This window comes from Callospermophilus lateralis, chromosome 1, assembly GCF_048772815.1.
Source record: "Callospermophilus lateralis isolate mCalLat2 chromosome 1, mCalLat2.hap1, whole genome shotgun sequence".
Taxonomy (NCBI): Eukaryota; Metazoa; Chordata; class Mammalia; order Rodentia; family Sciuridae; genus Callospermophilus; species Callospermophilus lateralis.
Genome location: NC_135305.1, coordinates 185,438,032 through 185,463,222, shown reverse-complemented (window position 1 = coordinate 185,463,222; position 25,191 = coordinate 185,438,032). Strand labels below are relative to the sequence as shown.

Sequence of the window (25,191 nt, the reverse complement as noted above, 5' to 3'; positions counted from 1 at the left end):
ATTGCCTCGTGTGTGAGGCAAGCGCTCTACCACTGAGCTACAGCCCCAGACCCAGACTTTTTTTTTAGGATAAAAATTGTCTATAAAAATGTTTAGCATGCTGAAGTGTCTGGTGTGCAGCACTGAAAAATTATTACACTCACATTTAAAATCCTCAATAGCATGTTACACTGTCAGTTCATGTTTTGCTACTTTTAACTGCATGTAGAACAATTATTTAATGTCCCATTTACTATGTTCATAACTTCCTGGAAGTTTTAGCATTCTGGAGTTTTAGTAATAACTGAGAATACTGGCATGTTTCTCTGTCCCAATTCCTTTTCTTTATAGGTCTTTGTTATAGCCTGCTAAAATTATAAATAGTACTACATACTTTAAATCTTTGAGGATCACCATGACTTTCTTGTGTGTACCTATCTTAAATGATGCTCAGTTAAAACTGTGGGAAAGAGACAAGTAACTGAGTGGCTTAATTTAATAAATGAATAATTAGAGAAAACAAAACCCAACTATGTATATAATTGCCTCTAAACTAATGCTGCAAGCCTAAGTACTAAAAGTTGACCATCAACATTGTAAGAAACAATAATAATAATGGCATCAAAATTTAATAATAAGCCAGATATGGTGGTACACACCTATAGTCCCAGCTACTTGGGAGGCTGAGGCAGGAGGATCACTTAAGCCCACTGAGTTCAAGACCAGCCTAGACAACATAGGGAGACTGATTCCCCAAATAAAAAGGAAAATGTAAAAAAAAAAAAAAAAAAAGAAAACCCAACAAAATATTATTTAAGCATTTCACATAGTGCATATAATATAATAAGTCTCCAATGATTATCTGGTAAAGAATGAATAAGTTGGGTCAGACACAGTGGTACACACCTGTAATCCCAGTGACTGGAGAGGAGGCTAAGCAGGAGAATATAAGATTGAGGCCAGCCTGGGCAAGAATGAATAAGTAATATTATGGAATCTTTGGATTGGAAATCAATATTCAATAAAGCTTTCATATAAAATGGCTGAAGAGGAAAGAATTATGTCAAAAATATTGAGATTTTATAAAGTTGTTTTATGTGCATATAATGAAGATGATTCTAACATCTGATTTTTTAGTTTGTGTTTTGATAGGAGAGTGCTTATATGTTGCCCAGGCTGGCCTTCAACTCATGATCACCCATGCCTGAGCCTCATGAACAGCTGGGATTACAGGCATTGGCCATAGCACCTTGCATTAATGAGATTTTAAAGCTGTAAAATCTATGTTATAATCGGGTTAACCAGCTACCTACTTTGAGCTAATTCTACTGTTAAATCTCTACTTAATCCCTTACTTATGAACAACCTGTATTTTCAGTCTTAAATTTTATAATTGATACTATTGTCTCTGGGAAAAATTACATATTTTTTATTGTTTTAAATTTTTAGGCAAAAGATGGCTAAGGAAAGGTGCCAGAAAAAATCCTTTCAAGATAGTCTTGAAGACATAAAGAAGCGAATGAAAGAGAAAAGGAATAAAAACTTGACAGAGCTTGGCAAACGCAAATCCTTCATAGTTGCACCGTGCCAAGTACTCAGTAAGAGATTTTTATGTCATCCTTTTACACCACTTTTTAAGTTTACATTTAATAACTGATACATTTATTTTATCCTCTTTTAGACATCACTTCTACACTGCTGAAAAATACCCAACAAAACAACAAAATGTTAGTTTTAGCTTTGGAAAATGAAAAATCCAAAGTGAGGGAAGCCCAAGATATCATCCTGCAGCTGAGAAGAGAGTGTTACTACCTTGCATGTCAGTTATATGCATTGAAAGAAAAACTTGCTTCACAACAAACAAAAGCTGCTCAGGTATTTTTATTACAAAGGCTGAATTTCTTAGGGGGGAAAACATGAATAATTTGTTTAGATCAGTTTATTATTTAAATTAATTACAGATATCTCTGTTATTAGTGAATTGTTTCTTTTCCATGCTCCAGCACAGGTATTATGTATGGCCAGTTAAGAAAGCTTCAGTCATACAGGTGATTGAAGGTTGTGCCTATCTAACTCAGTTTTGAAACAGGTAGCAAGGCAACTTGCAGAAGGAATAGTTTAGCCTTTACACTGTTGGTCCCCTTCCAATATTCAACTAAGTGAATAAAAGGGCAACTAAGCTAAAGGCTAAAGTGTGCTGGTTGAGAGGACTAGTCCAAAAGTTTAAATCACTGCTAACTTGAGTTTTATCTTTCCTATGTAGTTTTGCCATCTGGTGGGGTTTTATAAGAATTGCTTTTATTTAGGGCATGGGGAGTATTTAAATGCTTTTTGGAGAATCATTTTCAACCTACTAGTTGGCTAAATAAGGAAGGCTATCCTTAACACTTAGACAAGAAAAATCCTGAATATTTTGCTGAGCAAATTTTTAATCTGATTCTGTTTGTGTCCAAGGTTGTAAAGAAGGGACTCAAATATGGTTCTGCCAGCCAAAATATAATAGACATGGACAAAGTTTGCTTTAGGATATTCTTTGTGTCTCATTGTATGATAATCCTGAGAAGAATAATGATGAGCCAGTTTCTCCTTCCCTTTGTCCAGAAGCCACTGCCAGGCAAATTACATGAGGCAGAGAATGAGAAAAGCAGTGGTGAGTGTCAAGTGTTAACAGGTCAGTTTACTTTCTTTCCAGTGGCTGTCTATTTGCTGTGCGAGTGAAGACAGTCACATTGGCACTTGGGCCAGATAAGAAAGTCAGACTACAGTGGTTGAGTTAGGACTATAGGGGACACGATTTGAGAAAATTTAAATCACCACTCAGTTGACAGAAGAAGTTAGTGAATGATTCCTTATTTTAATACATATGACATAAACACATGTGTAAATATATACATATATATATACATGTATGTGAAATATACATATAAATGTTGAAAATTGCCTCTATAAAGATTAGATATGGGACTGAGGTTGTGGCTCAGTGGTAGAGCGTTCACCTAGCACATTTGAGGCACTGGGTTCAATCCTCATCACCACATTAAAAAAATAAATAAATAAATACATAAAGGTATCTATAACTAAAAAAAAAAAAAAATTAAAGGATTAGACATGATTTCTTCACTTTTGTGTAGAGTTAGATTCTATTTTTTAAAAAGTTTTTTCTTCAGGATATAATCTTAAAATTTTTTTTTCTTTTCCTTTTTTAGTCAACTAATAGGCGAAAAAAAATCCCTCTAAAGGCATATGAATCTTCCTCCTCCCTTTCCAAAGTTTTTGCTGAAATCACACAGAAATAGTACAAAATGAATACTCAGTGACATCATTGCAAAAACAGTGGAGAGAGAATTCTGTCATTTTTAGGTCCTTTAACATTTATCAATGATTTTTGACCATTAAAATGTGTTGTTAGTTGCTAAGCAGATGGATTCTTAGCATTTAAAATTATCCAAGCTTATTTTCCATCATATATTTATTACATGTTGTCACTCATTCTCAACATCAATCTGTACTTTTGTTTCATGTTTAAGTCAATTTAACAGTATCAGAAAAACTTAAAATACTTAAAATTGACTATAAGTAGTTAGTCTACAAAAATTTCCAAGTCTAATGTTCCTAAGTTTTATAATGTATCTTCTTAATATTACTGCATAGTTAAATATTCCTTTCTCCTTTATTTACATTGATTAATAATACTGTTTTCAAACATTATTTATTTGATATTAAATTGAAAATTTTTCACAAGGATTAATTTCTAATGAATAGTTTTAGCCTTTTAAGTAAAAAGTCAATATATGTTCATCACATTTTAAAAATCAATTGAATTGAATTAAATTAGAATGATTTCTTAGGAATCAGACTGGGACTCTAATTAAAAGCCAAGCCTTATGCCTCAAATTCCATTTCTCCCCCCTTGTTTAGGACTGTGCTCCTGGAAATTTGGTCTTTCCTCCCCATGTGCTGCCTCCACTGGATCAATCTAGCCATCAGACAAAGGTGCTTTAGTATTTCTTGTCTTTAGAGGAAAAGGAAAATAAATGAAACCTCTCCTGGTCACCTATCTCTCTCCCTCCTCATGTCTCAACTTCCCTTCCCAGCAGAATTTTTCCAGGGAAAAAAAAAAAAAAATACATCCACTGCCTTAAATTCCTCACCTTCCATTCACATTTCAAACCACTTTTATCTGGCCCCTATTCCTACTATTCTATTTTTGCTCTGTGTCAAGATGACCAAACTTCCACTTTAACCAGTTCAGTGGTCACTTCTGTTTCTTGACCTAGTGATCATATGCAACATAGGTGGTTCTTTATTTGAAAAGTTTGTTGTTCTTAGATTCCTTGACATTATCCTCCACTAGGTTTCTTGTTGCCTTTCTGACTGTTGCATGTCAGTCTTCTTTACTGGCTGATGCTTTATGTTTAAATGCAATTGTCTAGACTTGACTCATCCTTTCCATAGCTTTATATATTGTCTATCTGCTGGTGACTTTCAAATTCATGGCTCAAGACCTAAAAACACATACACACACACATACATAGCTACTAGATATCTCCACTTCAAAGTTTAGAATCTCAAAACATGCTTTCTACAAAGCACAACTCTTTGCTTTCCCTCTCCCAGATTTATTGTATGCTTCCATCTCCCTCAATAATTCTTGCTCATCTCAGTAAAATAGCCTACTTCTTTGATCAGGCCAAAACCATAAGAGCTTCCTTCTACCTGCCCTCACCTATATCCCTATTCAATCTTTATGCATGATTTATTATCTCAGAACCTTCCAATGGGATTCACCACCAAACTCTTTCAACCTTTGGCCCCTTTTAATCCATGCTTCACACAGTGAGTCAGACTAATGGTTTGGTTAGGTTTGGTTTGGTTTGGTTGCAGTACCAGGGATTGTACCCAGAGCCTCACACATGCTAGGCAAGCACTCTACCACTGAGCTGCATCCCTGGCTTTTCTTTCCCCCTAGTAATGGGGATTGTGCAATCATTACTTTACTCTCCTTGAACTATTAAGACCTCTGCATTTTGCCACACAGAGGAGACTGACATGGAACAATCAGGAATGTAAAAAATAAATAAATACATACATACATACATAAGGGAATATGATGCCAAGAAACCTAAGACATGATCGTTTTCAAGTAAAGGGGAGTTTCCTATCTCTGAACTACATTCCCAGCTCTTTTTTATTTCATTTGATCCTGAATCTCACTAACTTGTCCAGCCTGGCCTTAAACAAGGAGTCCTCTTACCTGGGCCTCCCAAATCACTAGAATTACAAGTGTACACCAATGATCTTTTTAAAGCTTGTTATTTTACTTCCCTGCTTAATATTTAAATCACTTCCTATCACACTTAGACTAAATTTCAAACTATGGCTCCCAATGCCCTATATTATCTGGCTTTCCCATGTACACCACCTACTGTTCTCAATGACTATGTTCTAGGCACATTGAACTATTTTTCTAAAACACAGCAACATTATGACTTTTATATTTGCTCTTTCCACTGCTTTTTTCCTTCCTGTTTTCCTGTTATTTCAATAGCTAACTCCTTTCCTGTCTTCACATGTTGGTCAAATTCACTTTGTTTTAAATTTAATTTTCATTACTGCCTGTCACTTCATTCTGGAATTTCCTTCATAGCACTTAGCACTATCTAAAATGATCTATGTATCTTTCTTTTTCTTTCTTTCTTTTTCTCTTCCTACTATAGAATGTAAGCTTTAATAGGGTAGAATTTGATCATTTAGTTGGCATAGTCTCAACTCCTAAAAGTAAATGACACCATAGTAAACTGTCAATAAGTGTATACTGTTGAATAAATGAACACTTTTTATAAATACTTCAATTTTAACAGTGTTTTCCTTTGCTTTATGCATTAACAGAACCAGGAAATACGTTCCTCTGAAATGGACTCCAATAGGGATGACAACACCAGCGATTTATTTGTGAAGGATTCACCGTTAGTATCATTACCAGGGTAATGATATTATTATTATTATGAGTATCAATACCAGGGTAGATTTAATTTTGTGATTTATTTACAAAAACAAAAATTGGTTTGATATTAACTCATATTTGGAGTCTAATACTCTCTCATACTAAGAATATATTTAAGAAAATTTAATGTGAAAATTCTATTATATATAGCCAAATTAGAGCTTTCTTTGTCTTATATGTAGTTATTTCTAGAAATAAAGAAGCTTCACAAGAACTTTTAAAATATTTCCTTCAGTCATATTTTTCCCTGTATCAGGTTTTTATTCTGAGAATATTTGTAATTAAAATGAGAATATTTTACCAGTCCTAAAAATAGTATGGTTTAGGAAAAATATATCATAGTTAACATCATTGTCACACCATCTCACTGATCCGATTTCTTTTTTTCCATCAGATCCTATATACCCTCTTCTCCTTCTCTTGGATCAAGGATACTTTATGCATGCTTATGAATTATTGAAATTTAATCATATAGTAAAATGGACAGATCTTAATTACATAGTTCAATAAGTTTGACTATTGTATCCACTGTAAAATCAAAACCTGAATCCAGCATGCTGACACATGTCTATAATCCCAGCCACTTGGAAGGCAGAGGCAGGAGGATTGCAAGTTCAAGGCCAGCCTCTTCAATTTAGCGATTTACCCTCTCTCAAAAAATAAAAAGGACTAGAATTGTAGCTCAGTGGCAGAGTGCCCTGGGTTCAATCCCCAGTATAGGGGGCGAAAAAAAACCTACTTAAGATACAGAGTGTTTCCCTCATTTTAGCACAAGGTTTCTTAATCTTGATCCTGTTGACATTTTAAGCCAAATACTTCTGTGTTGTTGAAGGCTATGGACTACAGAATGTAGCATTTTGGGCCTCTATCCACACAATATCCTCAGCAACCCCATCCCCCATTGTAAAAAGTAAAAAATAATTTCAGATATTGCTAAATATCCCCAGGGAAACATAACTTTTCCCAAGATGAGAATTACTACCACTGACAGCTCCCTTATATCACTTTCAAGTCTGACCCATTATGATCCATTGATGATTAATCATTGATAGTTTTGTTTTGGTGTTTTGGGAGGAGTTTTTTTGTTTTTGTTTTTTTGTTGTTGTTTTGGGCTGTGTGTATGTGTGTGTGTGTGTGTGTGTGTGTGTGTGTGTGTTGCTGGGGATCTAACCCAGGGCCTTAAGCAAAGTAAACCAGGGCTCTACCACTGAACTCCATCCCCAGCCATCAGTATTAGTTTTTAAGCTGTTTTAATTTTAAGATCTGACAAAACATGTTATGGACAAAAGTAAGATGAGATAAATCAAATTTTTTTATTGGTTACCAAAGCTTATAAACTTCTATTTAATTGTTCATATATAGGGTAGAAATCTCTGTACAAAAAAATCAAGAATAAAAATTGCAATTATAATGAAAAAAGATTTTGAGCATAAAGAAAATTGTTTGTTTCGTGAACCAAAGAACGAGAGTTTTAACTAAAGTGAACTGTTAAACAACTCAGAAGAGTTCAATGGTTGACACCATAAAAACATACATTATCTCACATCTCATAGCTCTGCTAATGATAAAGCAGTCTTCTAAGAGTTTAGTGACCAAATTGCATTTTTAAAAACATGTCAACTTGAATTGCCTTTTTCTTCAGTTAAATGAAATTGAGTTATAGCATGTTTTCAGGCAGAGCAATCTAACTTGATGTTAGTTCTTCCACTGGGAGTCGAATGTCAATCCTAACAAATCAATCTTCATGTAATCAGCATAAACTTTTTTGATCTCCTTGATACAGAACCAGATGTATTGATTTGTAATGGAATTATGAAGTGGTACTAAAAGAAAAAACTCTTATAATTTAGAAAAGTATTAAAATTTATTTCTATTATACAATTGCTAAATAAATTTACATTTTTCATTGGTATTTTCTAAGGCAAGTTCCTCTTGAAGAAACTGACCTTCCAAGACACAGAGAATCATTGCAAATAGAAGGTAATTTAAGTAAAAATCTAAAAATATTAAGGGCAAGATCATTGAGAACAAGTAACATAATTTTTTGTTTTTACTTTTTAAATCTGTTTATCTGCAATTCTGCTCAAAACAAATCTGTTTATTTTACATAGAATAATATAGGTTTATGTACATCCATCTACTGTGCCAAATCTGTAATCAGAAATCTTAGTTACAACTATAACTGCATTTTACCAAGCCCTACTTACTATGTGTTTAGGTCTGTATTAGGCATTTTTATATAATTGTCATAACTCTCAGAGCAGCCTGGGACTATAGATACAGACAATCCCATTTTATATAGACTCAAATAAAGCATCTCACAAGCACTAATCCTGATGATAAGAGGTAGGGTTTGAACTCAAGGCTGAGCTCCAAAGCCATGCCCTTCTTGATACTTTTAAGTTGATGTGTCCCAGTTCTCAAATATCAGTCTTATCTACTTGTACTAACCTTTGAAGAAGGGATAGTGTTGCAATAAGCAAAACTATATAAATATCCTATGTTACCTATAAATATAGAGTAAGAGTCTTTCACAGATCAAATATAAGCTATTGATCAGTGATAAGCAAATAGATGGTAAAATTGTTTTCAAATTTTTATGTACTTACAGTAAATATAAGAAAACTCTACAATGCCTCTTCTGAAACTTTAAATTCTAAAATTTTTGACAAATTCTGAAAAATAATTGTTATTTTTCTCATTTATTTTTTAAATTCTCAGAACAAATATCTACCACTACTCAAGACACACTGGGATGTGACCTTGATTCAGATGAAGCTAAGTCTACTGATTATGTATTACCTAGAACAATACCTTTCCATCGCCGTTTAAAGAAAGATTTTAATGATTTAAGTCAGTTCAATACTTGGAATGACTTTGAAACCAGTCATTTAGCGAGGCAGCCTTATGAATTGGAAAGAATTGAATATGTAGACCCAGGAGTAAACATACACGTACCTGAAAATGTAGAACAAAATGTTTGTCAGTGGAACAAGGACCAAATTAATTTATCACCAAAGCTCATTCACCCAGGAAAATTTACTAAAACAAAGGAAATTATTTTGGAATCTAAATCTGAACAAACTAAAAGTAAATGTAAAGATGCAAAAGGAGGAAAAAGAGAAGAGAAAAGAAAAGCTAACAGAAGTAAAAAATCAAAATCTACATCAAAGCATAAAAGGAACAAAAGTGAAAATAAAACAAATTCCAACAGTAAATTGGATAAATCTGTCAGTTCCAGTGATGCTTACAATTTTAATTTAGAAGAGCGTATTCATCTCACTCCTTTCCGACAAAAAACAAGTGCTGATTCTAATAGAGAGGAAAACGACCATAAGTCTGAAGGGAGCATCTGTGAATCAAGCAGTTCTGAAGATGATTTTGATGACCTCTATCTGCCCTCTCACAAGTACATTCAAAATCTTGCCACCAGCTCAGATGGGAGACCAGTCACTAGGCCTCGATCTAAAAGAACACTGCAGTATGCAGATGAAAGAGAGAGAGAGGATTCTAAGCCAACACAAACTCCTCCAAGTAAGTGATCTACTTGTTTGCTTGCATTTTTAATGTTTATGATACATGATCACTCCTGATGCTTATGTACTTATACTTACCATCTGTGTCTCTGGGGGAGGTTAGAGACTTACCATCTGTCTCTCTGAGGGAAGTTACAGTTGGATTAAATTGGGGGAGAAAGGGAGTGGAAATCACAGTTGTATTGCTCTCACTACTTCAAGTAAACTTTAAATCTTTAACAATAAATATTACTTGTCATGGAGACAGCGTTTTTATTTTCAGTGAATGAGGCCACCCAAGGAGGTGAGGTGATTTTTTGTGAGATTAGAGTAAATGAAAAGATCTTTTATATACTCATGTGAAACATCCTCTTGGAAATGAAATCAAACTTGAATCTAGTGATTTGTCATCTTAATGACTTGGCTTTATATTTAATCTGACAGGAACCATGATTTAAAATAAATTTAGTTAACAAGACCAAGAAATGTTTTCCTCAATTGACAGGCATTGTATTCTTTTGTAAGACAACTGAAAAACTGGCTCAGAAAATCTTGCTTTTATTAGCTCAAAAGTAGTGGTGGTTCAGATATTGGTAATACAGATTGCACCTGCCCACAGATGCTCATTGGAAATTTTATTGTGGTAGAACTAACATACACACTAGGGTTGTTATCATTCTCAAAATATTGGTACATTATTTCATTTGGTCCTCAAAACAACTGAGTCACCTTGCTTGTTTGTTTATAAGGAGCCAAAGCCTAAAAAAGAATTAACTTTCCTGTCAACTAGGCACTGGTAGCTTGTAAACGTCTTTTAAAAATCTGCTGTCATGATGGAATAAATCAAACAACCAGACACAATGGCACATGCCAGTAAAAATCCCAGCTATTTGGAGGCTGAGGCAAGAGAATTGTAAGTTCAAGTCCAGCCTGAGCAATTTAGCAAGACCCTGTCTCAAAATAAAAAGGCCTGGGATGTACTTCAGAGGTAGAATGCTTTTAGGTTCAGTCCTCAGTAATACACACAAACACACAAGATTGGCAAAATGGTAATAATTATTTTAGCTATCTTGGTATACCTTTGAAAATATAAATAGTGCATTTTGAAAAGAAAAAAAAATGGACACAAAATAGTTTGGTCCCCAGACTACTAGCATCAGCATTACCTGTTAACTTTAAAAATGCCAAATCATGGGCTGGGGATGTGGCTCAAGCGGTAGCGCGCTCCCCTGGCATGCGTGCGGCCCAGGTTCGATCCTCAGCACCACATGCAAACAAAGATGTTGTGTCCGCCGAGAACTAAAAAATAAATATTAAAAATTCTCTCTCTATCTCTCTCTCTCTCTCTCTTTAAAAAAATAAAAATGGCAAATCATGCTGGGCATGGTGGCATACGCCTATAATCCAGACCATTCCAGCTTCAGCAAAATGGTGAGGCCTCAATAATTTAGTAAGACCCTGTATCAAAATAAAAAGGGCTGGGGATGTGGCTCAGTGGTAAAGCACCCCTGAGTTCAGTTCCCCAGTACAAAAAAAAAAAAAAAAAAAAATAAGCCATACCTCAAATTAGAATTTGCATCTCCCCTATGAATTCATGAATACATTAAAGTTTGAAAAGTATTATATTTCAGAATAGAAAACTCATCAGATATTATTGCTTAGTTACATTTTTCAAAATGTTTGTGGGGTGACAAAGTTTGAAACCCATAGAATCCTTCAGTATATGACTGCTTACTATAAAACCACTTCAGTTATAATTTTGTTATTCTTCGGATACAGTTTGCTTTTTTGGGGGGGGGGGGTACTGAGAATTGAACCTGGAGTACTTTACCACTGAGCCACATCCCTGGCCCTTTTTGTTTTTTGAGATAGTGTCTCACTAAATTACTTAAAGCCTCATTAAATTACTGGTGTTGACCTGTAATTTTCAATTCTTATGCCTCAGACTCCCAATTCACTGGGATTACAGGCATGTACCATCATATCCAGCTCCAATTTGCTTTTTGAAGTTATTTTAAAAGATTGTCTTGCAGTGCCCTCACTGCGTGCTCGGTCCCAAATAGAATAAGTTGGGTGTTTTTGATAGGAAAAACACTGGTAACTTTTTATTATCTTTACTAGATGGAACATATTTTATCTTGGATTTCACAGAGGCTGTGATTTAGAATTCTCTTTATTCACTAGAATGAGTTTAAGGACTTTATAAGACTACAGGAAGCTACTTAATGATGAACTTTGGTACTGCCAAAGGTAAAGGCCTTACTGATTCTAAACAGCAAGATGTGACTAAAATGAAATTTCATAATTAACTCATTACAAGTAAGATATCACAGAAGAATGTTAAATTTTAGTAAAATGCCCTATTATATCTTCCATATTTAACATTTCAATATTACCTGGCTTGAAAGGAAAAGAATAGTTAAAAGTTTTAAAAATCCATATTATAAAATACCAGATTTTATGTACAGTTAATATATATAATTAAGTACAATTTTATTCCAGTGATTTTTTTTTTCTCTTGGAATCATTTTAAATTTAACAGTTGTTCTTATAGGTGTGCCATCTGAGACTCACCAGTCACCTCGCTGTAGCCTAAAGGATATCACCAATACTCCCATGTCTTCTGTAGTGAAAACAAAGAAACATTCTCTTTCTCCAAAAAAGAACACAGAAAGTCCAGCAGTATCTCTGCCCAAGCGTAGGTGCACAACCCACATTAACTATAAGGAGCCAACACTTGCTTCGTAAGTATTTGTGGGAACCCATTTGTGGTGGTAAATGTGGGAGGAGTGAAGTTAGGGATCTTTGTTCAAGATGAGTCTTATTTGAAATATAAAAATGTGATTTAAAAAAAACTGAAGTAGGAACATTAAAAGTGACATTTTTATAATGATTTTGTACTGAAGATTAAGGGATACTTATAATTATGCTTAAGATTTCTCTTTACTTCTACAGGAAACTAAGAAGAGGGGACCCTTTTACAGATTTACATTTTTTGAATTCTCCTATTTACAAGCAGAAGAAGGACGTGAGATGTTCTAAAAAAAAATAATATCAGTAATAAGCAAATGCAATTTATCTCACCCTTTTCTATTACTCCAGTAGAGAATCTGTTAAAACTGTACACAAATGTATGGAATTATTCCCATAGAATATTCTCTTCACGGGACTCTAGATTATAATAATTTCTTCAAAACTGCACTTCATAATTGTTTAGATTTCTTAAGTTGCCTAAACTCCTTAATTTTACTTAAAATGAATCTGGTACCAACATCTTGAAATTACTGATTATTCAAATTATTTTAATTTTCTGGCATCTTTATTTTTCCTCGTAAAGCAGGGAATACTAAAATGAACAATTTTTTAAGGCAAGGTAAGACCTTTTGAAAATCCTTAATTTTTGGAGTTAAATAAATCCTTCACATTCACATTAAGATAAACACCCTGTTGTTTGTGGGCCCCTTTTAACACTGTTGTACTTAGGTTCTTCACATAAAATGCATATGGAGTCATGATTAGAGAATTTGTGGTTGTTCAGGCTCATGGATTAAATGTCTGATTATGAACCTTAAGTGTGTGCTATTCAAAGTGATGCCTCAGCAGACTCACAAATTATGTCATGGACTTTCAGGACCATCCCCTCCCCCCAACCCATGTGCCCCATGATTTAATTAAGAATCTCAAATGTTAAATGTGTGAATACCAAGGGCTTTTCTCTATTTTTAATCAACCAATGAGAGTTCAGAAAGTTTGACATCTACTCTTGTATGTATCCCTGTAAACTTTGAAATCATTGATAGTAGTCCATTTTTAAAGAACAATAAAATTTGTGTAAGATAGCACATGTGTTTTCTTCTGTTCTTCATCAGATAGATTAGCTATCTGGTTGTCTTCTTTCTAGCCTTCACTATTCTTATCCTTGGACATGTCTTTTTCTCTCCCATTCAGCATTCTCTGTAGTCAAACATGACATCTCTCTCCTCCACATTTTTTTTTAATATCTTTATTTTACATTTATGTGGTTCTGAGGATCAAACCCAGTGCCTTATGCATGCTAGGCAAGCACTCTACCACTGAGCCACAACCCAGCCCCTCTCCTCCACATTTTCATTGTGCAACCTCAGGGTCCATTATCAAAAAATTCAATTTGAGCTGGGGATGTAGTTCTGTGGTAGAGCACTTGCCTAGCATGTGTAAGGCCCTGGGTTCAATCCCACGTACTACCAAAAAAAAAAAATCTAATTTTACTAGATGACCCTTTCAATCTTCATCTCAAATTATTTTCTTGACTATATCTTATCTTTCAGTCACACTCAAAATGCTTATCACCCACAGTATTTCTTTCCCCTAAAATCACATATCCATACATCCCATTGTCCTATCAGTCTATTTTTCCAGTTTAGTTAACCATTCCCTTTATACCTTTTTAAATTCATGAAACCTCACTCTATAGTTATCATCTTAAAATTCAGTTTCTCAGGCTGGAGATATATCTCCGTGGTAAGAGTGGCCAAGTGCTCATGAGTGAGATCCTGGGTTTGGTCCTCAGCATAATGGAAACTAAAAAGTGCTAAAAAAAAATTCAGTTTCTCGGTCTCAGTTGCCATGTATAGTAGTAGTTGTTGCAGTACCGTAGATGTTGCAAATACAGAACATCGCCATCATCACAGGAATTTTCAAATAGTGCTCTTCCCAACCAACAGTGGCTAAACTATAGCCTATGGGCCAAATCCAGTATACCCTGCTTTTGGACAGTCTGAAAGCTAAGAATAGTTTTAATACTTTGAAATAGTTGAAAAACTCACATATTTGGAACCAATTTCAATGACAAGTTACACTATCTTTAAACCCCAATAAATTATCCGTATAATATTCTCAAACTTTGCCTTTTGGCCTGCAGATCCTAAAATTTACCTTCAGGATACTTACCAAGAGTTTGCCAATTCCTGCTATGGACTCTAGACCATCAATATTTTTTTTTTTTTTTTTGAATATGCAACATTTTTATTTATTTTTTTTTATTTATTTTTAGTTATACATGACAGTAGAGTGCATTTTGACATATAATACATACATGAAATGTACATACATCAATCAAATTGTCTATTGTATTCTGCTGCCCTTCCTATCCTCCCTACTCCTCCCCTCCTCTCCCATCCTTTCTCTCTATCCAATCTAATGTGACACACTTTTTTTTTATTTTTCTCATTACAACATCATATATGTATTCTGTATAACAATAAGGTTCTCCTTCCATCTTCTGTGTAACTCCCTTCTTCCTCTTTTTCCCTCCCACCTCTCTTCCCTATTTAGTAGTAGTCTTCTTCTCATGCTCTTCCTCCCTATCCCATTTTGAGTCACCCCCCTTATATCAGAGAAGACATTAAGCATTTGTTTTTTAGGGACTGGCTAACTTCACTTAGCATAATCTGCTCTAATGCCATCCATTTGCCTGCAAATGCCATGATTTTATTATTTTTTAGTGCTGAGTAATATTCCATTGTGTATAAATGCCACATTTTTTTAATCCGTTCATCTATTGAAGGGCATCTAGGTTGGTTCCACATTCTAGCTATTGTGAATTGTTCTGCTATAAACATTGATGTGGCTGTGTCTCTGTAGTATGCTCTTCTTAGGTCTTTTGGATATAGTCCGAGAAGGGGAATAGCTGGGTCAAATGGTGGTTCCATTCCCAGCTTTCCAAGGAATTATATTTTTTCTTTATCTCCACCTAAATAAAGGTTCTTTTAAGTCTTTTTTTTTTTTTTTTTTTTGGCACTGGGGATTGAACTCAGGGGCATTCAACCACTGAGCCACATCCCCAGCACCTTTTAATATTTTATTTAGAGACAGGGACTTGCTGAGTTGCTTGATCTTAATCTTCTCTTGTGAAGTTCAATTTGCCAAACTGACAAAATGATTTCAAATCCTCATTTTATTCATCAAATCATTAGCAATGTCTTAATGCTCTTTTGGGCTAGCATGCCGTTTTTGCATGTACATCATTAAATTTGACAAAACTAAAAATGGAGACTTGTTATATGTCTCACAAGTGACTGTCAATCAATACCGTTTGGGTGTGCTTGTCCAATCACCTGGGACTCCTCTCATACCAAGGACGTCACAGGAAAACTCTAACCAAAGGCCTTTTAGACAACTTTCCAAGGAAATCTCCATACTGCTTTCCAAATTGGCTGCACCAATTTGCAGTCCCACCAGCAATGTATGAGTGTACCTTCTCCACCCCCCATCCTCGCCAGCACTTATTGTGTTTGACTTCGTAATGGCTGCCATTCTTATTGGAGTGAGATGTTATCTTAGAGTAGTTTTAATTTGCATTTCTCTGATTGCTAGAGATGGTGAGCATTTTTTCATGTATTTGTTAATTGATTGTATATCCTCTTCTGAGAAGTTTCTGTTCAAGTCCTTGGCCCATTTGTTGATAGGGTTATTTGCTTTTTTGTTTAACTTTTTGAGTTCTTTGTATACTCTAGAGATTAGAGCTCTATCTGATGTTTGAGGGGTAAAAATTTGTTCCCAGGATGTAGGCTCCCTATTCACCTCGCATATTATTTCTCTTGCTGAGAAAAAACTTTTTAGCTTGAATTCGTCCCATTTGTTGATTCTTGGTTTTAACTCTTGTGCTATAGGTGTCTTATTAAGAAATGTGGGGTCATCAATATTCTTTAATTTCCCTTCAAACGTCATTCTCTCCTGACACTTTGTAATTCTGATCCTTATCTCCCCATCCCTTCATACCCAGAGTCAACATTTATCCTAAAATGATGTCATAGTTTTGTATTTTTTAGTGTTTCTGTATTCTTTCTTGCTAGTGTTTGTCCATTGCCTATTTTGTTTTGTGTAACAGTTTACATGAACCATGTTGTACATATTGTACATAACCTTTTCTGACTGTTAACACTATTCTTGAGACTTACCCATGTTGGTCGATGCAGATTATTTTCATCACTGTACAGAATTATATAAATAAACCAGATGTATCCGTTCCTCTTGAGAGTTTGTTGCCACTTTTTCATTGTTTACAAATTAGTATTGCAGTGAATATTATGTAGCTCTCAGGTTCCTTAGCAAGGTATTTCATGACCATATCCAACTGGATAAAACCCGACAACACATCAACCTTCATTCCAGCTTCACATTAATCTTTTAACTCTGAATTCACTAAGGTTATGTTTCTTCTCCAATTGACATGTCCTCTCCAATAATGGATCTTAGTCTTAAAAGCTGACATTTAACTGTCCTATTTCATTGCTGCATAGAGCATTGAAAAGTAACTACTGTGGAAGAAGGTACATGTAATTATTTTTTTAAAAAAGAGAGATATCTAAAATTTATTCCAACTTCATATTTATAGAAAAGATGGAGAAATGGGAATTGTTAGGTGGGTTCACATACAGCTGCATGACCACTCTCAGGCAGTTGGATCTCTAGCATCATATGGGAAAATTCCAGTCTTGACCCCTCACTGTTAGTTTTTGTCAATAACATGGACATCAGCTGAAAATGCAGCTTGATGATACAGCATTTACCTTGAATCCATGAGGCGGTGGACTAATAATAACATGGATCTAAGAGGACCTTTATATTTTAAATAAACATATAAAAAGGATAACAGTAAATACTGAAATTGCCATCAAAAAAGCTTCACAGGTCAATGCAAATAAATGTGTAAGGAAATCCCTATTTAAAAAAAAAAAAAAAAAAAAACCCAAGCTGAGCATTAGTGGTGCATGCCTGTAATACCAGCAGCTCAGGAGGCTGAAACAGGAGGATTGCAAGTCCAAAGCCAGCCTGGCCAATGGCGAGATGCTTAGCAACTCAGTGAAACCCTATCTCTAAATAAAATACAAAATAGGACTGGGGATGTGGCTCAGTGGTCGAGTGCCCCCCGAGTTCAATCCCTGGATTGAAAAGAATAATCCATGTCTACAATGTGACTTAATAATTTCACTCTGGTATTTACACAAAATAGAAACACATGTTTACAAAAAGTCTTATACAAAAATGATTGCAACAGCCTTATTTTAAGAGCTGGAAACTACCCAAATGTCCACTGAAGTTGAATGGAAAAGTAGATTGTATAGGATTGAAGCAATGATAACATGCCACCCAAGAGTACAAATAGCAAGATTCAATTTACATGAAATCAAAGGACAGAACTAATCAATGGTGACAGAAGTGGTTGCATGAAGCAGGAAAGAATTTATTGGAAAGAGGCAGGAGGGAATTTTTCTTGGGTGATGGAAATGTTCTTTTTAGAGTAGTTGATATACTCCACAACTGACAACAGTCATCTAACCGAACACTTAAAATCCATGCATTTTTTTGCATGTTAATTACGGCCCTTTTTGAAAAATTAAAAAGGGATGGTGATTTTAAAATTAGAAGGGAGGTTGAATTGTGCCTACAGTTTACAAATACACAAGTGTGCTATGTTGTATTAGGGATAGAAACAGTGCTGGCACATTTAATAGCATTCTGACAAAAAAAAAAAAAAAAAAAAAGATGTGAATATAGCTTGGTCACAAACAGTATTGAACTGAAGGGTCTTTAAAACAACTAAATTCAACCGAACCCAAAAGCTTTGTTATAGCACTTTGTTCCATTGTTGGGCAGTCCTATAGCACAAACACAAAAAGGCAATTCCCTATTCTTAGATGTATTTAAGCTGAAAGTAGACATCCGTCAAATGCATAAGATGGGAGATTGACAGCTAAACTTCTTAAACTGGGTTCACCCATGAAGTTTAGGAGAGTCCAACAACCACAGGAACTGATATGCCAGAATGTGAAGGAATGTGATCATGTTCATTAAGGAGGCCCTTAAGCCCCCAACAAATTCACCAAGATTTCTTTTAAAGAACTTCCAACCTAGTTAAGCTGAAATTGGTAACCTTCAGTTCAACTCACACACACATATATCTAAAAATACATAAGTAACTTGTTTTTCCCCTTTTTCAGCTGACCCTGCCAAAGCAGCAAGAAGGAGCTAAAACCTTAACTCGTTTGCTTTGTTGAAATCCCACTGTTTTAATAAACCCTGACAAAATGTCCAGCTTTGTCCTGGTTAGCTTCCTTTCCCCACAATGCTGTCATAAAGTGACTTTTCATGATGCTCATGGTGGTTATTCTCTCATCTCCTTTGAGCATCTTCTATGTATTTTGCTGAAGATCTTCTTCCAAAGTACACCTGGGAAGTTTCTTGCCATTTTAATTTTTCCCCATCCTAAAGTCCATTTTCATCTGTTTACTTAACTGGGACAATAATAACACTGTATTTGCTCTGGTTATCTGGGATATCTGGATATTTGGGGGGGGGGGGCAAGGGGGAGGGTACTGCAGGTTGAACTCACTAAGCCACATCCCCAGCCCCATTTTTTATTTTATTTAGACAGGGTCTCGATGAGTTGCTTAGCACCTTGCCATTGCTGAAGCTGGCTTTTGAACTCTCGATCCTCCTGCCTCAGCCTCCCAAGCAGCTGGGATTACAGGCATGCACCAGGCTGCCCTAGTAATCTTCATCACAATTTACAGCACTGTTGCATCCAAAGGAGAAAGTAAACACTAAAGAGAGCCTTAAGATTCAAGCTTGATTTCAGTCCCTGCCACCACCCTCCCTGCCCACCTTCCCCATCCTCTACGTTTTTTTCTCACAGAAAAAATAGTCAAGAAATTGAAATATGTTTCAAAAAAGAAAAAATGTCATACTAACTACTATCTCTTAAGAATTTGTAATTATTATGATCTTTGATATTCCCAAGTAAAATGATCTCTTTGGCATTTTTACTTTGTTAAAAAGAGAAAGGTAGTTAAGGACTAACAATAGCTCAGAACAATGTGGAAAAGGCCAAGGACTGCCACCAGTAACCTTCCTTGTGCAGCACTTTATAATTTTTTAAACAAACACTGAGGGCCAGGAAAAGTGGTGCCCTCCCTGTCATCCAAGCGACTCAGGAAGCTGAGGCAGGAGGATCAAAAAGTTCAAGGCCAGCTTCAGCAACTTAGTCAGACCCTGTCTCAAAATATAAAATCAAAAGAACTGGAGATGTAGCTCCGTGTTACAGTGCCCCTGGGTTCAATCCCTAGTACCTAAATAAACAAATAAACTAACACTGAGAACTAATCTGAAAAACATAAGCTTAAGAATGACAAAACACTAGTCCCTCAGTATAATCTTTTGTTTCTAAATCACCATGATTATAAATTTTACTTCTGGATAAAACATAGATCTCACAGTCCCCTTTCCACCAGTTTCTTCTAATAAATATGGCCATTTTTAAACTACTGGTTGAATAATCAGAAAAGAAAAAAAAGTTTTAAATTTTACACATATAATTTCCAAAAGTTTCATTTGCACGTAGGACACCCATCTTCTGGCTTCCTGCTGCCCCATCATTCATTCCTCACCTGAGACTCACCCTAACTATGCAATAAGCAATAACACCCTTATCAAAGAAGGCTGGACATAGATTGATAAGTCCTTCTCTGACCCATGCTTTTCAAGTAGCCTGCCTTCAGAGAGCACCATTGCTCTTGGCCATACACTGAGTCTAATAGTAAAAGCCTTGCCCATGGAGGCGGAAGTCCACAGTGGTGCAGAACTGCAGATGATGGAAGAGTCGATCACATTCTGGGGTTCCCCACTGCAAAAACCATTTGCCTCAGATAAGGAGGCAACATTCTCCAGGATTCTTTTTGTTAGTAGTAAAGGTGATATTTTGGCCAGTGTGTGACTTTTTTTTTTTTTTTTTTTAACTTCCAGGTTCAAATTTCAGTAGGGAAGGGGTGTCTGATTCTTTGTTGGGTCTTCTCGAACCCTAGCAGGATATATTATTTCCTATAGACAGCATTTTGAGTAACATTAGCTGCTCATTTTGGTGATGTTTAAAAATCTGTTGTACTTTTAAGTCTCTCCTCATTCCTGTATTTCTGTACTTCACAGATGGAAAGTAAAAGAATAAATACAAATACCCCCCACCTACCATCACCGATTTTTTTTTTTTTTGAGGAGGGGGTGGTCACTGAGAACCAAACCCAGTTGTGCTCTACCACTGAGCTATATCCCCACAGTCCTTTTATTATTTTAAGGCAGGTTCTTACTAAGTTACCCAGGCTGACCTTGAACTTGCCAGGCACCTGCTTCAGCCTTCAAGATGCTTGGCATTACAGCTGTGTACCATGCACCTGGCTAAAAACATCTTTTAATTTACAAGACTCTTTTACAGATGGCTCTTTTGTTGCTGTTGTTGACACAAACAACAGTGTCTTTCCTCTTGAAAATCTCTCACCAATGGAATATGGGTTTTTAACAAAAATGCCCACAAATGCAACAATTCCAAACACCTTCAAGCAAAAGCCAAAGAGCCAAGGATTAAGGATACAGTCGATGGACAAACAAGATCACACATTTCTCTTATTGACCTCAGGCTGCTAGAAGAAGAAAACACACCACCAGATTGGGAGCTTTTTAAAATATAATTTAAAACTATTTTGTACCAGTACAATATATTAATTTTACAAATGTAAAATTTTATCAGCTGTTAAAGCATTTGCAAAAACCACACATTCTACTTCAGCTTTATTGCACAGTATCTATAAGAAAATATTAATTTTTAAATTAGAAAACATAAAAATGCTTTCAATATAGAAGAGACAATCTGATTTTAAAGACAATACTCTATAAGAATGTCTACCCAGAAAATAACAAACTTTCACAGGATACCAAGCTGAACAGATGCTTCGGCAAATCCGGTACAAAGCTCTGTTTAAAACCAGTCCAAGATACTTTTCCAAACTGTATCATCATTCTTCATTAGAAATCTAGACACCACTCAAGGTGGTTTCTTATACTAAAAAAAAAAAGTTGAGGAGTTTTTCAAATGTGAGCATTCTGAACATCCCTTATACATCAAAAACAATACTTCCAACTTAATAGTCATTTGCAAGTTTTTTTTTCCTTCAAACAGATTATTTCTGACAACTGTTTTTAATGACTACTGATGACCTATTTTAATTTATGCTGATAGAAAACATAAGTTAAATTACATTTTTAAAACCTCGTCCTTTACAAAATCAGTTTATAAATTTGCATCATAAAAATTAGTGTCGAAACCATCCAGATGGCCTTCATTTATATGGTGGTATATTAGTTGGTTTTCCCAGAGTTGGGGTGGCAGATGTCCCACTTTTCTATGTAGTGTAATCAGTAAATAAACCAAGCACTAAGCTGGAATCCCAAGACAGGTTAGTTAGTAAGACTGTGTGATGGATTTCAGTGGGATAGAACCCTGGACCAATACAGCGATGTAGGTATTAAAATATTGACAGCAAACCTTGGTGGGAACTTAATTCACCTCAAACAATAAACATAATCTGGAGATCCAAAAAGAAAATGATTCACATAGTCATTATTTGGTGGGGTTGTGTGTATCACAAAAAGAGGAAAAAAATCCTCATTTATTAGAGCAAAGACTCACCAGATTGATAGATGTATTGACTATCACATCTTTTCCTATTAAAGCACATTGATTTGATCTCAAGTGTTTTCAAGTGTATGCCTTTGTGGCCTAGGAAATTATCTTTTGGAACTTATGGCCTGCATAAGCTAAGTCAACATGATACTACATTTTTATGTAGAGAAAAGAATTATAGAAATAGTGGTTATACACTCACAAATTTGTTGTAGGTACACAGAATTATCAAAACCCCAGATGCTTATAAAAAGTTTGCATTATTTAGAATTTGTTCCTTAGGAATCAAAGCAGTTTGCTTTTGTGAAACTGCATTTTTCAGAACTGCTCAAAGCACCTCATCTAGATGAGTGTTTTAAAAATATATATATATAAAGTCTACAATGAGACTTCAACATCACATATGTAACCTTTTACAGGGCTTTTTATCATGTATCCCTTCCTTAAAGTCCTTCAGAATAAAATAAAAATAAACTCTCACATTCCATTAGAAAAAAATGGAAACATTCACGGTCTGAAAATTTTCTAGATTCCCCCAAATCATGGTACTATGTGCAATTTCCTCACATACAGGTTTTGAGGAAACCCCTGATCATCTATCATGGAATAGTTGGCTAATGGACATGCCATAGAAAATTTACATAATAGTAGTAAATAGATTAAAATCTATTCCATAAAATAAAAATGTTCTATGACTTCAATTTAAATACATATCTGAAAGCTAAAAGGAGGTTTTTTTTGTTTTTCAAAAGTGCTAATTATTACATTTACAAGTCTCTTCAACATATCATCCAATTCTTTAAAAAACTAAACCACCTTGCTTTAGGCACACTGCTCAATGAGTTTCTAAGAAGCAGAGGGAAAAGAAATCACTTGTCAATTAATCCAGCTTCCTTAATTTTACTGAAGAAGAATTTCTCCAGGATATTGGCACATTTGTAGTATTCACTCTCAGGGGGGTTGTACTCTTTGCAATTGGTAAAAACTCGCTGTAAGTCTGCCATGAATAATTTCTTAGACACGTAGTACCTATTCTTGAGGCGTTCACTCATGGTTTTCAGATCTGCACAGGAAAAAAAAAATATTAGCAATCTTTGACTCCTTTTAAACACCACCTGATAAAAGTGACACTGGGAAAGAAATCTGTTGTTGGTTCAATTACGTTTTTATCATCGAAATACTATTGTTTAAGAGAAATTCTTACGATCAAGGAAAATAATTCTTAAATCTTATGTTCATTCTTTTTGACTTTTTTTTTTAATGTAAAATCACAGCCATTTTAACATTAAAGGGACCATTATCAGTCATCTGGTCCAATCCCCTATTGAGCACAAGGAAGCTAAGTAGATTAAGCAACGATAAGTTTGATGAACTGACTACTGTTAGCTATTCATTCAGAATTAAACAGAAGAGGCTCTGTCTTCATGGCAGAGAGCAGGTGGAACTTTTGTACTAAATCATTTAATTACAGGAAACAATCAGACTGAGTTTATTTCACTAAATTCACAGTTGTTTTGGTGTTCTACACAGGACTACAGTAGAAAAATTAATCATCTGCAAACACATCACTGACTGGCACATAAAATAGTAAAAAAAAAAAATGAGGTCTCATGTGTCATGGATGATATAAAAATGACAAACTTTACTTTACAAGCTTTATTTCCAAAGCAAGTAAGCCTAGCAAGACTCGTAAAAAATGTTTTCCCAATTGGGCTGGGACTGTGGTTCAGTGGCAGAGCAATTTCCTCGCATGTGTGAGGCACTGGGTTTGATCCTCAGCACCACATAAAAATAAGTAAATAAATAATAAAGGTGTTGTGTCCATGTACCACTAAAAAAATTATTTTTTAAATTTCCCCATATATCTACTTGCTTTAAATTGTATTAGTCTATAAGTGAAAACAGTACTTCATCTAAACTTGCAAGACTACAATGCAGTTTCCTCCATCCTCACTCTTGGGACCAATTTAAAGAATTCCGTACAAATTAGAAGATGCTAACATTTGTCTGTTTATGAGCCCCTGGTTGTTAAGTCTGGTTCTATCATTAAAAGTTATGATTGTAGTAACTATACGTGGAAAAATAAGACAAAATGGCTTTAAAAAAAAAAAAAACATTCTAACTACCAATACCCCAAGGTCCCACTATATTATCAAATTTTCCAGAGGGAAATCTATAAGTAAATACATTGGCATTATCATTTAATAAGATTAGTAAATTAATGTACTACATCCCAAAATGGGAAAAAAATTTACTTGCATTAAAATTCTAATTCTGCCACAAAACACCAAAGGAAAAAAAAAAGAGAGAAATGTTTTGTACTGCTTATCTCTTCTGATTAAAGCCTAGAATCTCAACAATGTATGTCATCCCTCTGTAAGCTCAACTTTTAGTTTTCCTTTCTTAAACTGAAACAGTTTGGAGAGAGAGGGAAAAAAAACCTGAAAGTGTTAAGATAAACAAAGACTTCGCACATTCTCCACCAAATATCTCACCTAAGTGAGACTGAACAGATCTAGATGTTCTTTCCTTTAAGAAAGAACAACTAAATTATGCCTCCTTAAGTAAAATTAGGTGTTTACATTCCTACCACTTTGCTGTCTGCCACTTAAACTTCTGCTGTCCAATATAATGTTTTAGAAGGAAAAATCATATAGCAGAAAAAAAAAAGAAAGAAAATACAAGTAAGCACACCGGGGGTGGACAGAATTTGACACAAAAAAGATGGCTCAAAAGCTTTCCAAACTTTTTTTTTATTGGAGGGAAATGGGTAAGCAGAAATGGGAAAGCATAAAAGGTAAAAGAAACAAAACTAGAATTTCAGAGTCTATATGTTCCTGAATAATATGGTGCATTTTGAATACTTCTTCTATTTCCCTTCTATTCTAAGATAGCATCTTCTATCCCTAGCTTTCTTCGATTCTCTCAAATGACCAAATGGTGCAGGTTAAAATAGGTGACTAAATATAGGTGATGACACCAATAAATTATTCTATTTTCATTCCCCTCCCTAGCCAACCTGGGAATTGTAAACAGGAAAACCCTGCCTACGGATCCATGGGTAGGAAGAACTCAGGCTTGAGTCAAAATGTTGACACAGTCCAATCAATGTACAGCTCACCACATGACATGTGAGACTCCATCCCAGGAGACAAAGGAGTTTTTAGAACATAAGGGAAAAAGAAGAAATGTTTTTAGAAAAA

At 35.0% G+C, this 25,191-nt stretch overlaps 2 protein-coding genes across 6 annotated transcripts in view; one reads left to right on the top strand and one right to left on the bottom strand.

Annotated features, from left to right (window-relative positions):
- The first annotated feature begins 1,435 nt into the window (after window positions 1-1,435).
- On the top strand, window positions 1,436-12,550 carry Sgo1 (shugoshin 1). 3 transcript variants are annotated; one of them, XM_076868521.1, is made up of 7 exons: window positions 1,436-1,577; window positions 1,661-1,854; window positions 5,869-5,945; window positions 7,905-7,963; window positions 8,705-8,753; window positions 12,051-12,242; window positions 12,454-12,550. In XM_076868521.1, exons 1-7 carry the CDS (start codon window positions 1,436-1,438, stop codon window positions 12,548-12,550), a joined length of 810 nt encoding a protein of 269 aa, XP_076724636.1. The 3 variants fall into 3 exon arrangements, with proteins under 3 accessions (XP_076724636.1, XP_076724630.1, XP_076724644.1); XM_076868515.1 differs by having other exon boundaries at window positions 8,705-9,517; window positions 12,053-12,242; XM_076868529.1 differs by lacking the exon at window positions 8,705-8,753 and having other exon boundaries at window positions 12,053-12,242.
- An 8,431-nt stretch (window positions 12,551-20,981) lies between these two features.
- Window positions 20,982-25,191, bottom strand: part of Kat2b (lysine acetyltransferase 2B) — a 105,838-nt gene continuing 101,628 nt past the window's right edge. For 2 of the 3 annotated variants that reach the window (XM_076842814.1, XM_076842819.1), the window contains one exon: window positions 20,982-23,051. In XM_076842814.1, coding sequence (XP_076698929.1) covers window positions 22,858-23,051 — 194 coding nt within the window. In that variant the 3' untranslated portion in view covers window positions 20,982-22,857. The remainder of the gene's footprint in view (window positions 23,052-25,191) is intronic. The other variant, XM_076842825.1, reaches the window with a different exon arrangement.